Source organism: Microcaecilia unicolor, chromosome 1 (assembly GCF_901765095.1).
Source record: "Microcaecilia unicolor chromosome 1, aMicUni1.1, whole genome shotgun sequence".
Lineage (NCBI taxonomy): Eukaryota > Metazoa > Chordata > Amphibia > Gymnophiona > Siphonopidae > Microcaecilia > Microcaecilia unicolor.
Genome location: NC_044031.1, coordinates 41,892,573 through 41,911,875, shown reverse-complemented (window position 1 = coordinate 41,911,875; position 19,303 = coordinate 41,892,573). Strand labels below are relative to the sequence as shown.

The 19,303-nt window shown below is 48.6% G+C and overlaps 1 protein-coding gene across 30 annotated transcripts in view; it reads left to right on the top strand.

The window, feature by feature from the left end:
- The first annotated feature begins 942 nt into the window (after window positions 1–942).
- The window catches only part of LOC115465572 (trichohyalin-like), a 79,321-nt gene continuing 60,960 nt past the window's right edge, over window positions 943–19,303 (top strand). For all 30 annotated transcript variants that reach the window (XM_030196194.1, XM_030196213.1, XM_030196132.1 and 27 more), the window contains exon 1: window positions 943–1,026. In XM_030196194.1, the coding sequence (XP_030052054.1) occupies window positions 1,003–1,026 (24 nt within the window). In that variant the 5' untranslated portion in view covers window positions 943–1,002. The remainder of the gene's footprint in view (window positions 1,027–19,303) is intronic.

Below are 19,303 nucleotides of genomic sequence, written 5' to 3'. Positions count from 1 at the left end.
GGCAGCAACAGAGGGACTCCGGGAGGCGGGGGGGAATGGGTAAGGCAGGGAAAAGGCGAACCTATATGCCTTTAAAGTGGGCACCACCAGCCACAACACCCCTGCTCAACTGGCAAAGCAACTGGCTATGGAGGATTCCCGCAGCGGGTCGCGGAAAACCGCCCAATTGGCAACCTTGATACTGAAGGCAGATGGGGCTAGCCCTCCAAGAGGCACTATGGTTTTTCAGTGTTCTCTATCTCCACCTGCTGGTAGGCGGATACAACTCATCAGTTAATGTAATTCATCTGCTGCTGATGACAAGGAAGGGAAGCTTTCAAATAAATTATAAAGCTGTCCAGTAGGTAAAAATAAATAAAAAAATATTTTGTCCTCCACCTTGCAAGGCACTGCCTATCCAACTGAAACAGCTTTAGACTTGTTACAGATGGACCAACAATAAAGAACGACAACTGGATGCAGCAGCTGATAGGTTTGCTTGCTTTGTTTTGAGAGTACAGTACTAGCGATGACGACTGCGCGGGGGAGTGGAAACAGAGATTAACCAATTAGCTTCCTTGCTTACAGTGGACTAGATAGGCTCACTTCCACTCCAGTCTATTAAACCTCCTTGCTCTGAGAGCAACGCGTTCAGCTGACTACGGCGCATGTGCACAGCAATCCTGCTCAAGAAAAAGAGTGCTGCTGGGAGCTGTAGTGCTCATCACCAGAGGGCCAGATTCTCAGGCTGCTTCTCTCTAAGGTGCACGGCGGGCGCTGCCACCTACCCACCGTCAAATGCAGTTTAGTTATTAGCCGCTTTTTCACGCACGTCGCCTGCACTTCTACCAAGTGCCGGTGTGGTGGTGGTGGTTTATTTTTAATTTGTTTTGCATGCGAAGGGAAGCTGCGCCTACTCTCCTCTAGGGGAAGAGTCGCGCACACACGGTCGCCGTGCGCGTGCGCGAGACTGCGCGAGCCAGCCAGCTGCAACGGGGAAGCTTCTTGGAAGCTGCTGGTGCCATGGCCGCTGCTGGCACTGCCGAGGTGAGTCATTTCTATTGAGGTTCTCAGAGACGTGCAAAAAATGTTTGTCATCGCTTTAGGGAAAAAAAAAGGATGGTGCAATGAGAGGGGATAAGGGATGTGTCTTCTTTGCGTACTTATAACTGGATTGCTTTTCTTGCGAGGTTGGGGGCGGGTGGAATTTGCCTGTCTGGATTGCATCAAGCGCTTCACGGCCACATTGGATGATCAATAGAGGCCGTACGCAGAGCCTTGGGGCAATATGGTGTGTGTACTCTGTATTCAGACTTAAGGACGGGTGCACGAAATTGCATTGTAGTTGAATTTATAATTTGGATTAAATTGCTCATGACCACCCATTCTTTCTTTTTCAACGCCCCCCCCCCCCCCCGGAATTTGGATTTCGTTATGCGTCTTTCCAAATCCCAGCATGTGTCGAGTTACATTCGGGGGGGGGGGGGGGCAGTAGGCATTTATTTCCCGGGCCCGAGGGCTTAAGTTTTTACAGGAGGGTGCAAGACTTGCCACAAATAACAAGGAGCATCTGTGAGAGAAGCAGGGTTTGAAACGACATCTGGCTCGTAGTCCGCTACTTTTGCAGCTTTTTTTTTTGGTAGTGCTTTTTTTTTTTTTTTTTACTTTAAGGGTCAATTGCAACATTTGTATTTTAGATTCCCCTTATGATGGCCAGAAAAATGGTGTCGTGCAGATTGCACAGACTGTCAGAATATTGGCATGCTTTTTGTGTAAGGATGTCAAGCAGAACCCCAGCTATCCCCAAGGATCCCTGCTCTGGGGCATATTGTTTCCTGTCTGGATTTAGCAGACCAGATCGTAGCTCATAGGCTTTGTAAAGCAACAGGGCCTACAAGTAAACTTTGTTGTTATTGTTGCCCTTTATGGGTACGTCTTCCTACCTTGCCTGCCATTTGCAGTCAAGGGGTTGTGCTTCCTGGGCGAAACGCTTTAATCTTGGGTAAGTCAACCCTCAATTGTCTCAGGTACAAACGGATTGTCATAGGAGCCAACTTTTCAAAATGATTGGGGTTACTAAACTCGATACAAGTGAATGCTCTCTGGTCAGAGTAATGGAAGTTTCCACAATATTAGGGGTGTTCAATCATGCACAGAGCTGACACCTATGTTGTCAGCCCTCGGGTCAGGGAAATATTGGAATGTAAGGGGCATTGTGCTATTACTGAGAAAGGCATGAACTAAATCCAAAAATGTTAGATTTGTAGTCGGTGATGTTCTGTCAGTACTTTATGCAAGCGCCCACCTTGAAAAGTTGTTCAATACCCAGGTGAAACCAGAGGGGTGGGCAGGCTTAGTGTGTGTAAACCTGCATTTATTGAAATGGCCTGTAATCAGTGCATAAGCTCTCTCTATAGGAGGGATATGCCTGGAGTCCCATATTATGCATGAGGTGTAAACAAATGTGAAAGATTGGTGGTACTTATTGTAGAAATAACTTTTCACAACCCCTAGAACAGGGAAGAATAGGAGGCAAACCTAATATGTGCATGTGTACTAAGTTTAATGAACTACAAGTATGTGGGCCCCAAACTGGATTGTTGGTACTGTGATTGGGGTAGTTAAGAAGGGGAAAGAGAATTAAAAATGGGTGAAACAGGCCCCATCTCACCACCACTAAAGTAGTAATGAATGAGGGCTCGAGGGAATGTAGTTCATGAATAGCCAGTTCTGATTCAGTTCAATATAAAAAAAACACAGAAGACTGTTAGGAAAATGTGAGTAGGCCCATTCCATTTCTCTCCCCCTTGGGAATCTCTCTCATTGCTGACCTCCCTCCAGGGTCTTTTGGCATCCAGAGACAAACCAGAAGGAAAATCTGCAACATAAAATATGCAAAAGTCAAGAGATCGCATGATGCACTGAGGGGGAAAGACATGTTTTCTTCCTCTGGGGTTCCTGCATCTGGCAGGTGCCCACGCTACCTGAAGGGAGTTAATTGTCGGGGTTTGCTACCCCCCTCCTCATATACCCTAGATCTTATGGATAAATATGTGAAGCAATCAGGAGGGGGGGTGAGCTGTTCGGTATAGGACAGAAAAAAAGACAAAAATCTCGTATGGCAGAGGACAAGATGGCGGACAGCCCAATAAGACATAGGGGAAGATGGCGGATGGCCCAATATTGGTAGGCCCCCATGTTCACCAATCAACAGCTTACCCAACTAACAGAAGGGCAATGGAGCCACATCTCGGTCAGCTGTCAGGGCAGATCGCTAACGTTGAATCACTTTTGTCAGAGTCTAATCACAGGGCAGGGAAGCTGGAACAAAAGATTTCTTCCCTTGAGGACACTAATGCGCGCTCAGAAACGACACTTACCACGGTGGAAAAGCAGGTCAGAGAACAAGTAAACAAAATTGAAAACTTAGAGAACTGCTCCTGTTGGAGCAGTTTGAGGATAGTGGGCCTTCTTGAACAGGTTTTGGATTGGTCGTTGTCTTCAGTTCTTGTGTGATTGCTCTCAGCAGAATTTGCCTTGTCTGACAGTGCGAGGCCTTTATGTTTTGAGCACATGCATCGCATACGCCACGTGCTGGATGGACGGAGGAGGCCCCATGTAGTCATTATCAAATGACATAATTACACAAGGTGAAAATTAAAATATTCCAAGATTACTCTGTGTCCCTGCAAGAGTGTCGGAGGAATGTTATACTTGTTTGCTCAGTACTGCTTGGGAAAAATATTTGCTTTTGTATCCAACTACTCTCAAAGTATATGTGAATGGACAGTTTCAAACCTACGAATCCTTTAGTGCAGTGCAAGATTGTGTTCGCCAGCTCCAAGAATCGACCACAGAGAACCTGAGGAAGGCATGCTTTGATTTCTTGAACTTATGTTAGTTTGGTTCTGTTCTCAACTTACCTAATAATGTGGGTTAATGATGAAATGCAAGTTTGTGTCTGGGTTTATGGCACTTAGATTTGAACAGTTATCAAAGGATAACAGTGCATTTCTTTCTCATTTGTGTGCAAATGTACGTGGGCCACTGTGCAGAAATGATCTTGTGGATGGCCTCATGCACCAGAAGAGACAGAGGAGACCTCCTGGTGCTCGCCATTTTAGGGTTAGAGGAGGCTGGAGTGGAATTGTCAGGCAAGTCAATATTGAGAACTTGGAGAGCCTAAGTGATGAAGGAAGCCAGTTCCTCTCTCCTTGTGGAAGACCCTCATGGCTGTGGGATCATCTGCCTGCTTCACAAGGAGCTCCCCCTCATGAAACTTCCCTTGACACTGGGAGGAAGCAGAAGGACCTGGAATTCCCTCCTCAAACGAAATTGGAGAAAGTGGAGCCAAGGACCCCCCCACCCCCCCCAGAAATGGAGCCACAACAGCACCTCTTCGGGACAAAACAGTACTGAAAAGGGAACCGCTTGTCCTTCAGTAAATAGGCATTATGCACTAGCAAGACAAACTGGGGAAAAGGGCTCAGACATCCCTTCCCCGGTACCGACCCCTGAATTGACAGCGCACATTGTCAGCTGTTCGGCGGGAAAATCAATGGCTTAGTGCGTAGGCAGCACGGTCCCAGACTCGTGCTGCAAAATGGCTACCAGGAAGGAACAAACCGAAGGAAAAGACTCTTCACGTGCTTCACCCATGCGGGAAATAACCACTGCTTCAGCCACCGCAGCCCCCTCTGATATCAGAGAGCCAGGACATCCTCCCGCACACTGACCTAACGCTGCTCTTCACTTCCCACAGCAGGAGCAGCATCTAACCAGCTCTGCTGCCATTGTCAACTTTTTTTTTTTTTTTTAACATAATCAAAAATAAAAGGCAAAGCACAGCTCCGACAGCAGAAGTTTAAGGCACACTCATAAAGGAAACTCCACTGACAAAGTCCTGCCCAAAGAGACCTGAAGTTGCTGCAAATGTTGCCAAACCCACTCTCCTACTGAGCCCAGGTCTGAAAATCAGACCCTTTCTGAAAGTCAGTCAATGCTGCAGTCGGAGACAAACAGCACTGACCAAACAGCCTGATTTTGTTTTTTTAAAAACTTGTGAGGAAGCAGAAGGAAGGGCTGGAAAGGGATGCAAGGTAGGAGAGAGACCTGAGGTGACCAGTTGCACCCCCCCCCCCCCCAAAGGTGGTGCCGTTCAGCCGCTCACCCCAAGGCTCCACTGAACTAAAGACAGAACAGGAGGCAGCAGTAGATAAGGCCAGGAGCATGGAAGACGCCGTTCATCTGGAGACAGAGAATACTGACTGGCCAGGGAGAACTCTGGTCCCATAAGACACTTCAGCGCTTTCTATCTCCTCCTGCTGGTAGATGGTCATAACCCACTAATCTCTGGATTCATCTGCTGCTGAGGCTAAGGAAGGGACTAACCAGAGGCATATATTATTTATAGGCATAGAGTCTGGGTCACGGGAAAATATCATCAAGTGGGTCATGCCATGCCAAGTGGTCTAAACCTTCCCACCATCATGTCTCCAATTTTGTTCAAATTTTATCTGTTGCGCGAGTCAGGTGTTAAATGAAGTTTCCCAAAATTTGAGGTCTCTAACTGCAATAGTTGCAGATCTAGTCCCCCTTTTCTGAAAGGTTATCAGTCCATGAGCGCGCAACATTTACCAAAATACCATTTTTGGGGTCTAATAAAATCCAAACACATTTATAAGAATGGCTAAAATATTCAAATCCTGTACAGCTTTTGATGCTAATTCCGATGAAATACATTTTAACATTATGGATGCAAAATCCAGTCAAACAAGTTGACTCAAAGTGTGCATCAAAATTGGTCTCGACTCATCGGAACATATTTGGACCAATATTCAGACCGCAACAACTTCCATGCAAACAAAGATACGGACTTGAAATTTTGACCAAGCATTATGCTTGTGCTGGACATAATTTTGCCAGATTTGCAACTAACCAGCATCTATAACCACCCTGCAGGATATCTTCAAAGTTGGCACTGTCAGCGCAAATGGTAAAATGTACCAAAGTTCAAAGCCAATTATTTAAAAAAAGAGTCTACCTGAATCAGCTTGTGAACAGTATCATCTGAAAGAGAAAATTGTGCTCTACAACACTGATATGTTTTTGTTTTGCAGTGCCACCATTAAGTAGCCATTTACTCAGGTCAAAGTATGTTATTTTGTGTGCACGATGTATGGCATTTTGGTAAATGTTGTGCGCTCATGGATTGACAACCTTTCAGAAAAGGGGGTCTAGATCTGCAACTATTGCAGTTAGAGACCTCAAATTTTGGGAAACTTCGTTTAACACCTGACTTGCGCAACAGATAAAATTTGAACAAAATTGGAGAACATGATGGTGGGAACTTTTTAAAATTTTACACCACTTGGCATGGAATGATCCAGTAGCGAGAGGACTTAGAATAAAGCCCTGGAAAACACTACAAGTTAAAGAAGCGAGGGTAAGATGTAGAAAAAGCTGTGATGACCTTACGGGAGCGTTCTGAAAGGAAGGAAGCGAACCAAGCCAAGACAGTTCAAATTATACCGAGGGAAGAGAGGTGATATAATGAGAGTGATTAGATCAAAAGCAGAGAGATCAAGTGAAACAGCTATGACAATATTGTGTTTGTCAAGATGAGAGTAAATTTCACTTAGAAGAGCAGCTAGGGCTATTTCTGTACTAAAATGGGTTTGGAAACCAGATTGTTTCAGGTAGAGAGCAAAAGATTTTTCAACCAATGAAGATGTTTGAGTAAAGACTATGACTTTCAATAAGAACAGAGATTGGATACCGGTTGATAGTTGGCTGAGACTTGGGGATCTAAAGAGGGGGTTTTTTTTGTTTGTTTTTTTTTAAATCGGAGGCACTATAGCAGATTTCCAGAGGGTTGAGACCTGAAGAGGAAAGGCTATTGGGTAGAAGGCCTAAATCAAGCAAGATCATAAGGGTCACAATTATTTCTCTAATATATTAAAAATAACGTGATGCAGCAGTGTGAATGAGGGTGGGGCCTGATACCTTGAAAACACAGCCAAACAGGTTTTAAACAAAAAGTCAACAGGGCCTTTATTCAAAGCGATTTAAGCAGGCAGGCAGGCCTCACAGACCACCCAACTAAAAAGTGGGCAGGTCAGGGACAGCGCTAGGGGCGGCAGTATTCATTGCCAGCACCCAAATAGCTAAGCGGCCTAATTTAGGACAGCTTGAAGCATCAAAACGGTGGTGCCCTGCCCTGGGTGGCCCCACCCAGTACATCCCAGGATGAACTGGGCAGGGTGCCGCCATTTTGATGATGTGCCCAGCAGGAGGAGGGTTGATCCAGTACTTGGCTTACTCCAATGTATGCAGGAACTTGTAGCTTTGTTTTTCTTGTGGTTCTGATTTCCCTATGAAAAACAAGGCTACAAATCCCTGCATGCAGCAGGGTAAGGCCAGGACTGCATCAACCCTGTCTGGTAAATCTAGATCTAGTTGACAACCCTAATTGGAGTATGGTAGGAAACAAACATGAGTCAGAATCTCGACCTTCCTAGGAAACAATAACCATTCTCATTCAGTATATAGTGCTAGATTATAAGCTTAATAACAGTTTTCGGATATCCTAAATGAATAAATCTTTCAGACATAACCCTTGCTTGCAATTTAAAATTTTGGATGGTAGTACAGTGCAATCCGCTTAAGTGCAAGCGTCTGGGACCAAAGAAATACATGCAGTTAACCGGAGCGTGCACTTAACCGATGTGACCCAAAGAAGCTTGGCATCTGATAAACATATGTTCAGTACTGTTTATTATATGTACAGTATACAGTCTCCATTAACTGACGTTAGGCTTGCTTGAAGTAAACAATCATAGTCCTCTGTACACTTGTGTCTGTGAGTTCCATAGACTACATCTGCCAGACGGTAAAATCTGTCATAGCACTGTCATCCAGTGGCCTCCAGATAGGCCCGCAAGGTGTTGAGACTCTCCAGCACTCTTGCAAAAGTGACAGGAGGTTGTTGAATTTCGTCAGCATGTGCCTTACTGCTCATTTCATCATCTGATTCATCATCATCTGTTTCATCATCAGCCGTTGCCTGTGTGTAGGCGCATATCTCGACATCAGTGCGGTCATCAGCTGTTTGTAGATCGTTATCAACTGCTACATAGCGATGAAACTCCTCTTCAGTAACACCGGATGGGATGTCAACAGCCTGTTCATCTGACGCGTTTGCAACAGCTGCATCTGTTTCGTCCCTCTCCACATCCTTAACAAAGCTTGCCCGCTTGTAGCAGTTCACAATGGTTGCCTGTGTAACATGATTCCAGGCTTCTTTCGGCATATGTAGGGAATCCAACAGTGATAGATTACGAGCCAGTTCAACAGCACGTTTATCCTTGCCAGTCTGGTCATCCATAACGCTCATCAGACGACGTAGCACAAGAGCCCGATAATGTTGTTTGAAATTGGCTATTATGCTCTGATCCATAGGTTGGATCAGAGAGGTAGTGTTTGGTGGCAGGAAGACCACCTTGACGTTAGACAGCCTGAATCATCACTGTGTGCAGCAGAATTATCACAAAGCAACAAATCTGATGCTTTTGTGCCCGCATTCTTGTGTCTAACTTCTTTAGCCACTGCTTCCAAATTTCCCCAGTTATCCATGAATTTGCATTAGCCTTGTATGACACAGGAAGTTGCTTAACATTCTTGAAGCAACGGGACAGTTTGCTCTTTACAATGACGAGTGGTTCCAACTTCTCACTCCCATCCATATTGCAGCAAAGTAGGATCGTTAGTCGGTCCTTCGACATTTTACTTCCTGTAGTTTCGGGCTTGTTTGAATGCAAGTGTGCCATCAGGAATCGCTCGCCAGTAGAAACCGTTTTCGTCAGCATTGAAAATGTCACGAGGTGCAAACTCGTTCAAGATGGTAGGAAGAACTGAAACAACCCAATTTTCAGCACCAAAGTCATCAACGTCTTGATTCCCACCATGCTGTTTCTTGAATTTTATGTTGTTCCTCTCCTTCCATCTTTCCAACCATCCAACAGTGGCTTCAAATTCAGTTAGTCAAAGACTTTCAGTTAGCTGATTAGCTTTCTCCATAAGCAGTGGACCACTGACAGGAAACTGTCTGCTCCTGACTTGAGAAAACCACTGAAGAAGAGCATCTTCTACATCCTCAGCTTTTCCTGCCCATTTACGTTTCCTGAGTGGATCTGTATTGTTTTGCCAGTCTTCCAGAAGCTGATCTTTCTGCTTCAAGAACGTGAAATTTGACTGGGATTGACACCATATTCTTTAGCAATAGATGCTTGACTGTTTTTCTAATTTTTTCAGCCAGTGTTAGTCTTATAGTTGCTTGATGATGACGACTCCAGTGTACACTCTAACTTTCTTTCGCTTATTCTGCCTGTGGCAGTTAACCAATGAGATTTCAAATTTATCGCCCCTTTGTCACGTGCCAATCGGCTTCCATATTCCGTGCGTGCGCTTATGCGGAGTCTTTCCTGCAGAGCAGCAGTCTTAAATCATGCATATAAGTGAATCTTGCACTTATCAGTGGTGCGCTAAACCGAAGTTTGTCCCCATAGACATTGATGGCACCAAAAACGGGACCGAAGTATGGCATGCAGTTAAACAGAGCCTGCGCTTACCCGACATGCACTTAAATGGAGTGCACTGTATATAAATGTCTAAGGCACAAATTGTCCCACTGGAATATTAGTGCAAAGTAACCTCAGAGGATAACTGTAATAATGTAAAAGAGTGTTTTGATCAGTGTCCTTCCAGCAGGTTGATGTTACAAAACTCCCGACTCCACTGAGATCAGTAGATCTAAATAATTTCAGAAACATTGCTTTGAAATGTAAGTTGAATGCTAGGGATCACATGTATTCAGTCAAATACAGAACTCTCAGAGATGTTTGATTCACTAGTTCAAACAACAAATATGTCATGAATGGAAAAATGATGTTCTTACATGATAAATTGTCTTTCCTTTAATCATACCAGACCAGTCCAGACTAATGGGTTATGTCCATCTACCAGAGGAAGGAGACGGAGAAAATAGTTCCAAGTGAACTGCTCCTTAAGGGTATCATGCAGCCTGGAATGTTCATTATTTCGAAGAGCCAAGCAATGGTGCTCTGAAGTCTAGAAGAAAACACAGTTAATACAAACAGGCAAACTCTTGGAGCCAATATGCAGAGCCTCACTGTTCCTGCTTGGCCGAAGGCAAAGTTGCAACCTCCCCTCACTGTAAAGTAAGCAGGAGGGAATGGTCCATACCGAGCTTGCCCAAGCACATAGAGATCTACCCCTGAATCCGGGGAAAGAACTCCGTGATCCCAAGTAACAGGAGTCATACAGAGCTGGCACAACAAGTGGCAGCAGATTGATTAGAGAAGATGAAGTAGGCAGTGCTGTAATACATCCCACCATATTGAAGTGTCGTGTAACAGCCAGGGATACCTAAACGAAACAACACTCTGACAGACATTAGACAGGGAGGGAATCTGGACTGGTCTGGTATGATTAAAGGAAAGAAAATTCAGGTAAGAACATAATTTTTCCTTCCTCGTCATCTATACCAGACCAGTTCAGACTAATGGGTTGTAGCAAAGCAGTTTCCCAAAGGGGGGGGGGGGGGGGGGGGGAAGAAGAATGAAGAAGGTTGAAAAATCAACAAAGCTATACACACAGCAAAAACTGATCAGCAGAAAATGATTCAAATATCCGAACCACCAGGCTACCAAAATGGAACAGAGTTAGACACTAGAAAAGGAACTGAAGCTGTAGGACGTAAAACAAACGTCCTGAGCAAAAGAAAAACTACATACCCCGAGAGTATCAAAAGAAGAACAAAGATACTCATGCCAAAGGACCCCCTCTTGGAAGGGAGGCAACAGTCATATCCGAGCAACAAGGAGAACAACTGTCTCTCCTAAACCAGGATCCACTTCTCTGAACTCTGGAAGGACAAAGGCTATCACCCAAACCTGCCGGTCTGCCTTGAGTACAAGATGGTCGGAGGAAGTGACCCTAACAAGTACTAGGATTACGCAACCCAAACAGTGTGCCACACTTCATAGAAGAAAGGAAACAAGGCCCAGGAACCACCCAGACCTGCGCCTAGTGAGAGAATCAAACTCCACAGAAGAAGAGACTCCAGAGAACCAACTAACTGGAGCGCAGCAGCATACTAAGGTACAACTGTAGAAAGAGAGTACTCCTAAACCAGCTTGCTCTGGACTTAGGGATGAAAGAACAGAGCCAAGGGAACAAAAGGAGACAAAAAGAAAGAGTTGAGAGTCACACTGAGGAGAAAAGACCCCCCCCCCCCCCCAAGCTGCCAAGAAGACACAAAAGGAACAGAGACTAATTCAAACTCCAGCAATGGAGAAGCTTCTCGCCACCAAGAGGCTACAGGAATGGCAGCTAACAGGAGACAAGGCAGCCTTGTCTAGCAATCTAACTGCGGTGAGCCACAGCTGCCGAGACGTTACTATATCCAACCCGCAGAAAAGAGCTGGGGTTGACCGACAAGGTAAAACAATGCCCAATAGGCAAAGGAAAATACGCTCCACAGAGACTGAACTGTACTCAAGGGACAGAAACGAAGCTGAGCTCATCAGGCAAAGTAGGATCCATGCTCAACGAGAACAAACGGATTTGCACTCAAAGCACACAAACTGAGCCACGCACCGCAGGCAGAGGAGTTACACATCTCTAGCAAAGATAGAAATGCATTGAAGAAGCAGATAAGAAGCTGAGAGTAAAAGACAGAGGATGAGCAGTGCCCCACTGAAAGAGCTGGATGTTAGAGGTACCTGCAGAACTGAAGTAGCATAAAACCGTGCATAAAACGCAGATAAGGAGCTGCTTTCCGCTCCAGACACCGGCAAGGAGCTATGCTTCCTACACAGACATGAAGCTGTGCAGCACCTGTAGTCACATAGTTGTGCTCAACATACCACCCAGTAACTGCGCCCAATCTGCAGAAAAGAGTTGTGCTAAACACACAGAGATGGAGCTACACTCAACAGGGGATGGAGCAGCGCACTGCATGCAGATAGGGAGCTGCGTTCCATACGTGGAGAGAGAGCAAGAGCTGCATGCCACACACAGACAAGGAGCTGCGTCCCACATGCAAACACAGGACTGCGCCACACACTGAGATCTGCAGAGAAAGAACTACACTCAACAGGTGACAATGGAGCTGCGTTCAACTTGCAGAGATGAAAGGTTGCAGAATATGCAGCGAAGGAACTTCACTCAACATGCCATGATAGAGCTGCCTTCAACATATAGCAATGGAGCTAAAGCCAACCTAGAACTGTGGAGCTGCGCTCAACATGGAACGATGGAGCTGCGCTCAACAAGCAAAATGCACAGATGGAGCCCCAGGGAACAGCCAGAGAAGAAGGTGCTGCCAGGAGGCCAACAAGAAAGGAGCACAACTTGTGGAAATGCGGACCTGACGCTGCATTCTCCTGGCCCAGAGGGACTAAAACTACAAGAAGAGAAGGCCTCATGCACCAAGAGACACTCTCAGCCCCCAAGTGGTCTCTGAGCCACAATGACCACCCTCCTGGGTAACTGAGACGGAGCAGCAGTCAACGTAGGGAAAGAACTCTTGCCAAGAGGGAGGTAAGCACCATAGGTCTGGAATCCTCAGACCATAGGGAGCAAAATGCAGCCGTAAGGCAGTGAGCAAGAAACAACTCTCGCCAAGAACAAAGAGGAAGCTGGCCACTAACACCAAACCGAGGAAAAAACCAGCTAAGGGAGAGTCAAACTCCAGACCTTGAACACAGCCACTTCCCTGCAAAGAAGTACAGAAAAGCTAAGAGGCTATAATCCAGATGCACAGCAATAGATCTGCTCAGCAGGAAAGAACTGCGCCTCTTACACAAAAAGGAAGAAGTGTCAAATGTGCCAGGAGAGAGGGCCTGAAAATAGAAAGGCAAAATCCGCCTGTACCAGGCTAAAATTCCCGCCCGAAAGCTAGGGAAAGCAAGGAACAGCTGTGGCAAACTAGTCCTAAAAAGGCACATTCCCATAGAGACACTGAACTGAGTCCAAGCAAAAGACTAGCAAGAATGGCACTCCCGAGGGTACTCAGAAGAGGGATATGAGCTAGCAGTTGCACACCAAGGACAACTCGGACCCCCACCACTGCAGACAAACCAGAGCAGACAGGAGGGATCCACGGGGACGAGAGAACCAGAACCTCCCTAAGGAAGGAAAAACTGCTGCCAAAACAGCTCAGAAGGGTCCAAGATCAGAATCAGACGCCAGCCAGCGAAATTCAAAGAAACTTCGCAAGCGGCCCCCTAGAATACATTGCCAAAGGCGGAAAATAAATCAGGTAACAGGGAAGAGAAAGAAGGAAAAACAGTTTCTTCTTTTTTTTTTTTTTTTTTAAACAACCACTAGTGACAGGAATAAATAAATGCTTACCTCAGAGGCAGTCCATCCAGCACCTCTCTCCATTCCCTCCTCCTCCTCCCATGGGGTCCATCCAGCACCTCTCTCCATTCCCTCCTCCTCCTCCCAGGGGTCCATCCAGCACCTCTCTCCATTCCCTCCTCCTCCTCCCAGGGGTCCATCCAGCACCTCTCTCCATTCCCTCCTCCTCCTCCTCCCAGGGGTCCATCCAGCACCTCTCTCCATTCCCTCCTCCTCCTCCCATGGGTCCATCCAGCACCTCTCTCCATTCCCTCCTCCTCCTCCCATGGGTCCATCCAGCACCTCTCTCCATTCCCTCCTCCTCCTCCTCCCATGGGTCCATCCAGCACCTCTCTCCATTCCCTCCTCCTCCTCCTCCTCCCATGGGTCCATCCAGCACCTCTCTCCATTCCCTCCTCCTCCTCCTCCTCCCATGGGTCCATCCAGCACCTCTCTCCATTCCCTCCTCCTCCTCCTCCTCCCATGGGTCCATCCAGCACCTCTCTCCATTCCCTCCTCCTCCTCCTCCTCCCATGGGTCCATCCAGCACCTCTCTCCATTCCCTCCTCCTCCTCCTCCCATGGGTCCATCCAGCACCTCTCTCCATTCCCTCCTCCTCCTCCTCCCATGGGTCCATCCACCCACCTCTCTCCATTCCTCCTCCTCCTCCTCCTCCCATGGGTCCATCCAGCACCTCTCTCCATTCCCTCCTCCTCCTCCTCCTCCCATGGGTCCATCCAGCACCTCTCTCCATTCCCTCCTCCTCCTCCTCCTCCCAGGGTCCATCCAGCACCTCTCTCCATTCCCCTCCTCCTCCTCCTCCCATGGGTCCATCCAGCACCTCTCTCCATTCCCTCCTCCTCCTCCTCCCATGGGTCCATCCAGCACCTCTCTCCATTCCCTCCTCCTCCTCCTCCTCCTCCTCCTCCATCCAGCACCTCTCTCCATTCCCTCCTCCTCCTCCTCCCATGGGTCCATCCAGCACCTCTCTCCATTCCCTCCTCCTCCCATGGTCCATCCAGCACCTCTCTCCATTCCCTCCTCCTCCCATGGGTCCATCCAGCACCTCTCTCCATTCCCTCCTCCTCCCATGGGTCCATCCAGCACCTCTCTCCATTCCCTCCTCCTCCCATGGGTCCATCCAGCACCTCTCTCCATTCCCTCCTCCTCCTCCCATGGGTCCATCCAGCACCTCTCTCCATTCCCTCCTCCTCCTCCCATGGGTCCATCCAGCACCCTCTCTCCATTCCCTCCTCCTCCTCCCATGGGTCCATCCAGCACCTCTCTCCATTCCCTCCTCCTCCTCCCATGGGTCCATCCAGCACCTCTCTCCATTCCCTCCTCCTCCTCCCATGGGTCCATCCAGCACCTCTCTCCATTCCCTCCTCCTCCTCCCATGGTCCATCCAGCACCTCTCTCCATTCCCTCCTCCTCCTCCCATGGGTCCATCCAGCACCTCTCTCCATTCCCTCCTCCTCCTCCCATGGGTCCATCCAGCACCTCTCTCCATTCCCTCCTCCTCCTCCCCCATGGGTCCATCCAGCACCTCTCTCCATTCCCTCCTCCTCCTCCCATGGTCCATCCAGCACCTCTCTCCATTCCTCCTCTCCTCCCATGGTCCATCCAGCACCTCTCCATTCCCTCCTCCTCCTCCCTGGGTCCATCCAGCACCTCTCTCCATTCCCTCCTCCTCCTCCCATGGGTCCATCCAGCACCTCTCTCCATTCCCTCCTCCTCCTCCTCCTCCCATGGGTCCATCCAGCACCTCTCTCCATTCCCTCCTCCTCCTCCCCCATGGGTCCATCCAGCACCTCTCCCTTCCCTCCTCTCTCCCTGGTCCATCCAGCACCTCTCTCCATTCCCTCCTCCTCCCATGGGTCCATCCAGCACCTCTCTCCATTCCCTCCCCTCCTCCTCCCATGGGTCCAGCCAGCACCTCTCTCCATTCCCCCTCCTCCTCCTCCTCCCATGGGTCCTTCCAGCACCTCTCTCCATTCCCTCCTCCTCCTCCCATGGGTCTATCCAGCACCTCTCTGCATTCCCTCCTCCTCCTCCTCCTCCCATGGGTCCATCCAGCACCTCTCTCCATTCCCTCCTCCTCCTCCTCCTCCCATGGGTCCATCCAGCACCTCTCTCCATTCCCTCCTCCTCCTCCTCCTCCTCCCATGGGTCCATCCAGCACCTCTCTCCATTCCCTCCTCCTCCTCCTCCTCCTCCCATGGGTCCATCCAGCACCTCTCTCCATTCCCTCCTCCTCCCAAGGGTCCATCCAGCACCTCTTTCCATTCCCTCCTCCTCCTCCTCCCATGGGTCCATCCAGCACCTCTCTCCATTCCCTCCTCCTCCTCCTCCTCCCATGGGTCCATCCAGCGCCTCTCTCCATTCCCTCCTCCTCCTCCCATGGGTCCATCCAGCGCCTCTCTCCATTCCCTCCTCCTCCTCCTCCCATGGGTCCATCCAGCGCCTCTCTCCATTCCCTCCTCCTCCTCCCATGGGTCCATCCAGCGCCTCTCTCCATTCCCTCCTCCTCCTCCCATGGGTCCATCCAGCACCTCTCTCCATTCCCTCCTCCTCCTCCTCCTCCCATGGGTCCATCCAGCACCTCTCTCCATTCCCTCCTCCTCCTCCCATGGGTCCATCCAGCACCTCTCTCCATTCCCTCCTCCTCCTCCCATGGGTCCATCCAGCACCTCTCTCCATTCCCTCCTCCTCCTCCTCCTCCCATGGGTCTATCCAGCACCTCTCTCCATTCCCTCCTCCTCCTCCCATGGGTCTATCCAGCACCTCTCTCCATTCCCTCCTCCTCCTCCTCCTCCCATGGGTCCATCCAGCACCTCTCTCCATTCCCTCCTCCTCCTCCTCCTCCTCCCATGGGTCCATCCAGCACCTCTCTCCATTCCTCCTCCTCCTCCTCCTCCCAAGGGTCCATCCAGCACCTCTTTCCATTCCCTCCTCCTCCTCCTCCCATGGGTCCATCCAGCACCTCTCTCCATTCCCTCCTCCTCCTCCTCCCATGGGTCCATCCAGCACCTCTCTCCATTCCCTCCTCCTCCTCCTCCTCCCATGGGTCCATCCAGCCCTCTCTCCATTCCCTCCTCCTCCTCCCATGGGTCCATCCAGCGCCTCTCTCCATTCCCTCCTCCTCCTCCCATGGGTCCATCCAGCGCCTCTCTCCATTCCCTCCTCCTCCTCCCATGGGTCCATCCAGCGCCTCTCTCCATTCCCTCCTCCTCCTCCCATGGGTCCATCCAGCGCCTCTCTCCATTCCCTCCTCCTCCTCCCATGGGTCCATCCAGCGCCTCTCTCCATTCCCTCCTCCTCCTCCCATGGGTCCATCCAGCACCTCTCTCCATTCCCTCCTCCTCCTCCCATGGGTCCATCCAGCACCTCTCTCATTTCACGCCAGCACCCACCTCTCTCTCATTTCCCTCCAGCACCCTTCCTCCTATGGGTTCAGCCAGCACATCTCTTCTTTCTCTTCAGGCCCCCCCTCCCCCCCCATGCATCCAGCCAGCACTTTTTGCCTCAGACACTACTGCCTCAAAATTTCCCTATGGCAATTTGTATGAATCACTACTTAACCCCAACAACAAAAAAATCCTCAAAATTCAGTACACACAATCATTATTTTTATAATCTTCTGAAAGGAAAAAAAGAGTTAAGAAATAACAAGCACTTAGCTGTGCATCCACTTCATTTTCTCTGCCCTGCATCCCCCCCTCCCCCAAACGCGTGTCACTTTACACTTTCCTGCAGCCAGCAGCGATTCACACAGACCAGCTTCATGGCCTTTCTCCTGCCAAGTCCCACCCTCTCGTCTGCAGCTTCCTGTTTTGACGCTAAATAAGAAGCTGCAGAAGAGAGGGCGGGACTTGGCAGGAGGAAGGATACAGAGCTGGACTGTGTGAATTGCTGCCAGCTGCAGGAAACTGAGATACCCGCAGGTAGGAGAGGATTTCGTTTTCTTTTTTTACCATGGGAACAATGCTTTATACTGTTCCTGTGGGGCGGTAAAAAGCTTTGTTCTCACATCCGCAGTAATTTTTTTTTTAAGTGTTGCATTTACTGCGGATTTATCACAGTAAAGGTAACCGTGTCATGCTCTACATGTTGTTAGTAGAAAGAAAAAAATCCCATCACTCAGGTAAATACTTCACAAAATCTGCGTTGACTAAAGAGGTGGGAAAGCGCCACCCAATATGGCACAGTAATACAAGGGGGCTTCTAAGTCACTACTCCGATATAACTTCAGGACCTACTACCGCCTCTTGAACAGATTCAAACAGGCTTTGTCGCATTAAAATATAATCGAGCCTTGATAACGTTTCGTGTGCCCTGGATTGATGGGTGTAATCTTTCCATTGGGTGGCACAGAAGACAGGCATCCACCAAGTCCAAGGCAGACCCAAAGGAAGAAAGGGACCCTCCGGCCATATGACCATGACCCAGGGACCTCGCAGTATATGTACTACCATCACTAGAATTCATTAATAAACTCATATCTCCTACCCACCACTAAGCATTTGAATAGGGAAGTATTCTCTTAACCAGCGAGGGGTAAAAGGATGAAGCAAAAGGTGTAGGTCCACAGACCACCAACAAATGGAATTCTGTGCTCTGTACCCATATTTCAGGAATAAATAATGCCCATGGTCGTCTGAAAAGAGAACTTGAAATTTGTAAGAATTTTCCTAAAAAGTACTGTGACTCCCCCCTTGCGTGAGATCGAAGAGATATAGTACACATCCCCTACCCAATGATGTTGAAGGTTCTGGTGTTCAGAGTCTGCGAGTCTTGTCTCTTGGAGGCATGCTACATTCACCCCTCTACAGTTAAGGGCTGCAAAAAGTTTGGCCCGTTTGATAGGCGACGTGATGCCTCCCACATTCTAGGTGGTAATCCTACATGTATTAGTGGTCATGGCAGCCGCCAATCAAAAAAGACCAAAGCACGTCGAGATCAGTGGGAGAGAACCAGGGGTACCCAGCCCCTACCCCTAAGTTCCCACAATAATATGTCCCGATTCCCAGGTAATGAAAGTGTACTCTCAGCCAATGGTGACAAAAATTAATAAGGCCCTCACGGTAGTTCCATTAATCATAGTCCTGCATTCTGTCCTACTGCCTACCCCCACCCCCCCAAACGTACCCCTAGAAAATCTATCCTTCCCCCCATACACCACCCCCTCCTTCAACAACTTCCACTACATTATGCCGTGTTAGAAAGGGAAAACCATGATTGATGCTTGGGGTCATGCGTCCCACCAGCCCCACGTACGTTTGCACACAATGAGAAAGAAATGCACTGTTATCCTTTGATAACTGTTCAAATCTAAGTGCCATAAACCCAGACACAAACTTGCATTTCATCATTAACCCACATTATTAGATAAGTTGAGCTGCTGCCCTTAGGGTGGCCAAGGCATGCGTGATAGAAAGTTGGGGTTGTCTATGAAGCTCTCCTTTGAAGTGTCAGCTCTCTCGATGCAGGCGTCTATCTGTAGCCAGACCTGTCGTATCTGGGTTCAGCAGTTTGCAGATTCCCTTCAGGATTCTGAGGGTCAGCCACCTGTGGAGTTGCCTGATGTGGAGACGGGGTTGGCGTATCTGGCAGATTATTTTTATGACTTGCTGCAGGTCTCCATGAAGCAGATGTCTTTGACAGTAATAACTCACAGGCTTTTGCGGTTGCGCCACTGGGCAGCAGATGCCGCTTCAAAACAGCGCCTTGTGAAGCTCTCCTTTAAAGGAAAGTTGTTGTTTTGGGGAGGATTTGGAAAAATTGTAAAGGACCTGGGCGATTCCAAGTTGCAGCTTTTGCCGGAGGATAAGGCTAAGCCTTCTTCTCAGTCGGGTCACGCTCGCTTCCATTTCAAGGATATGCTCCGGTATTGTCCAGG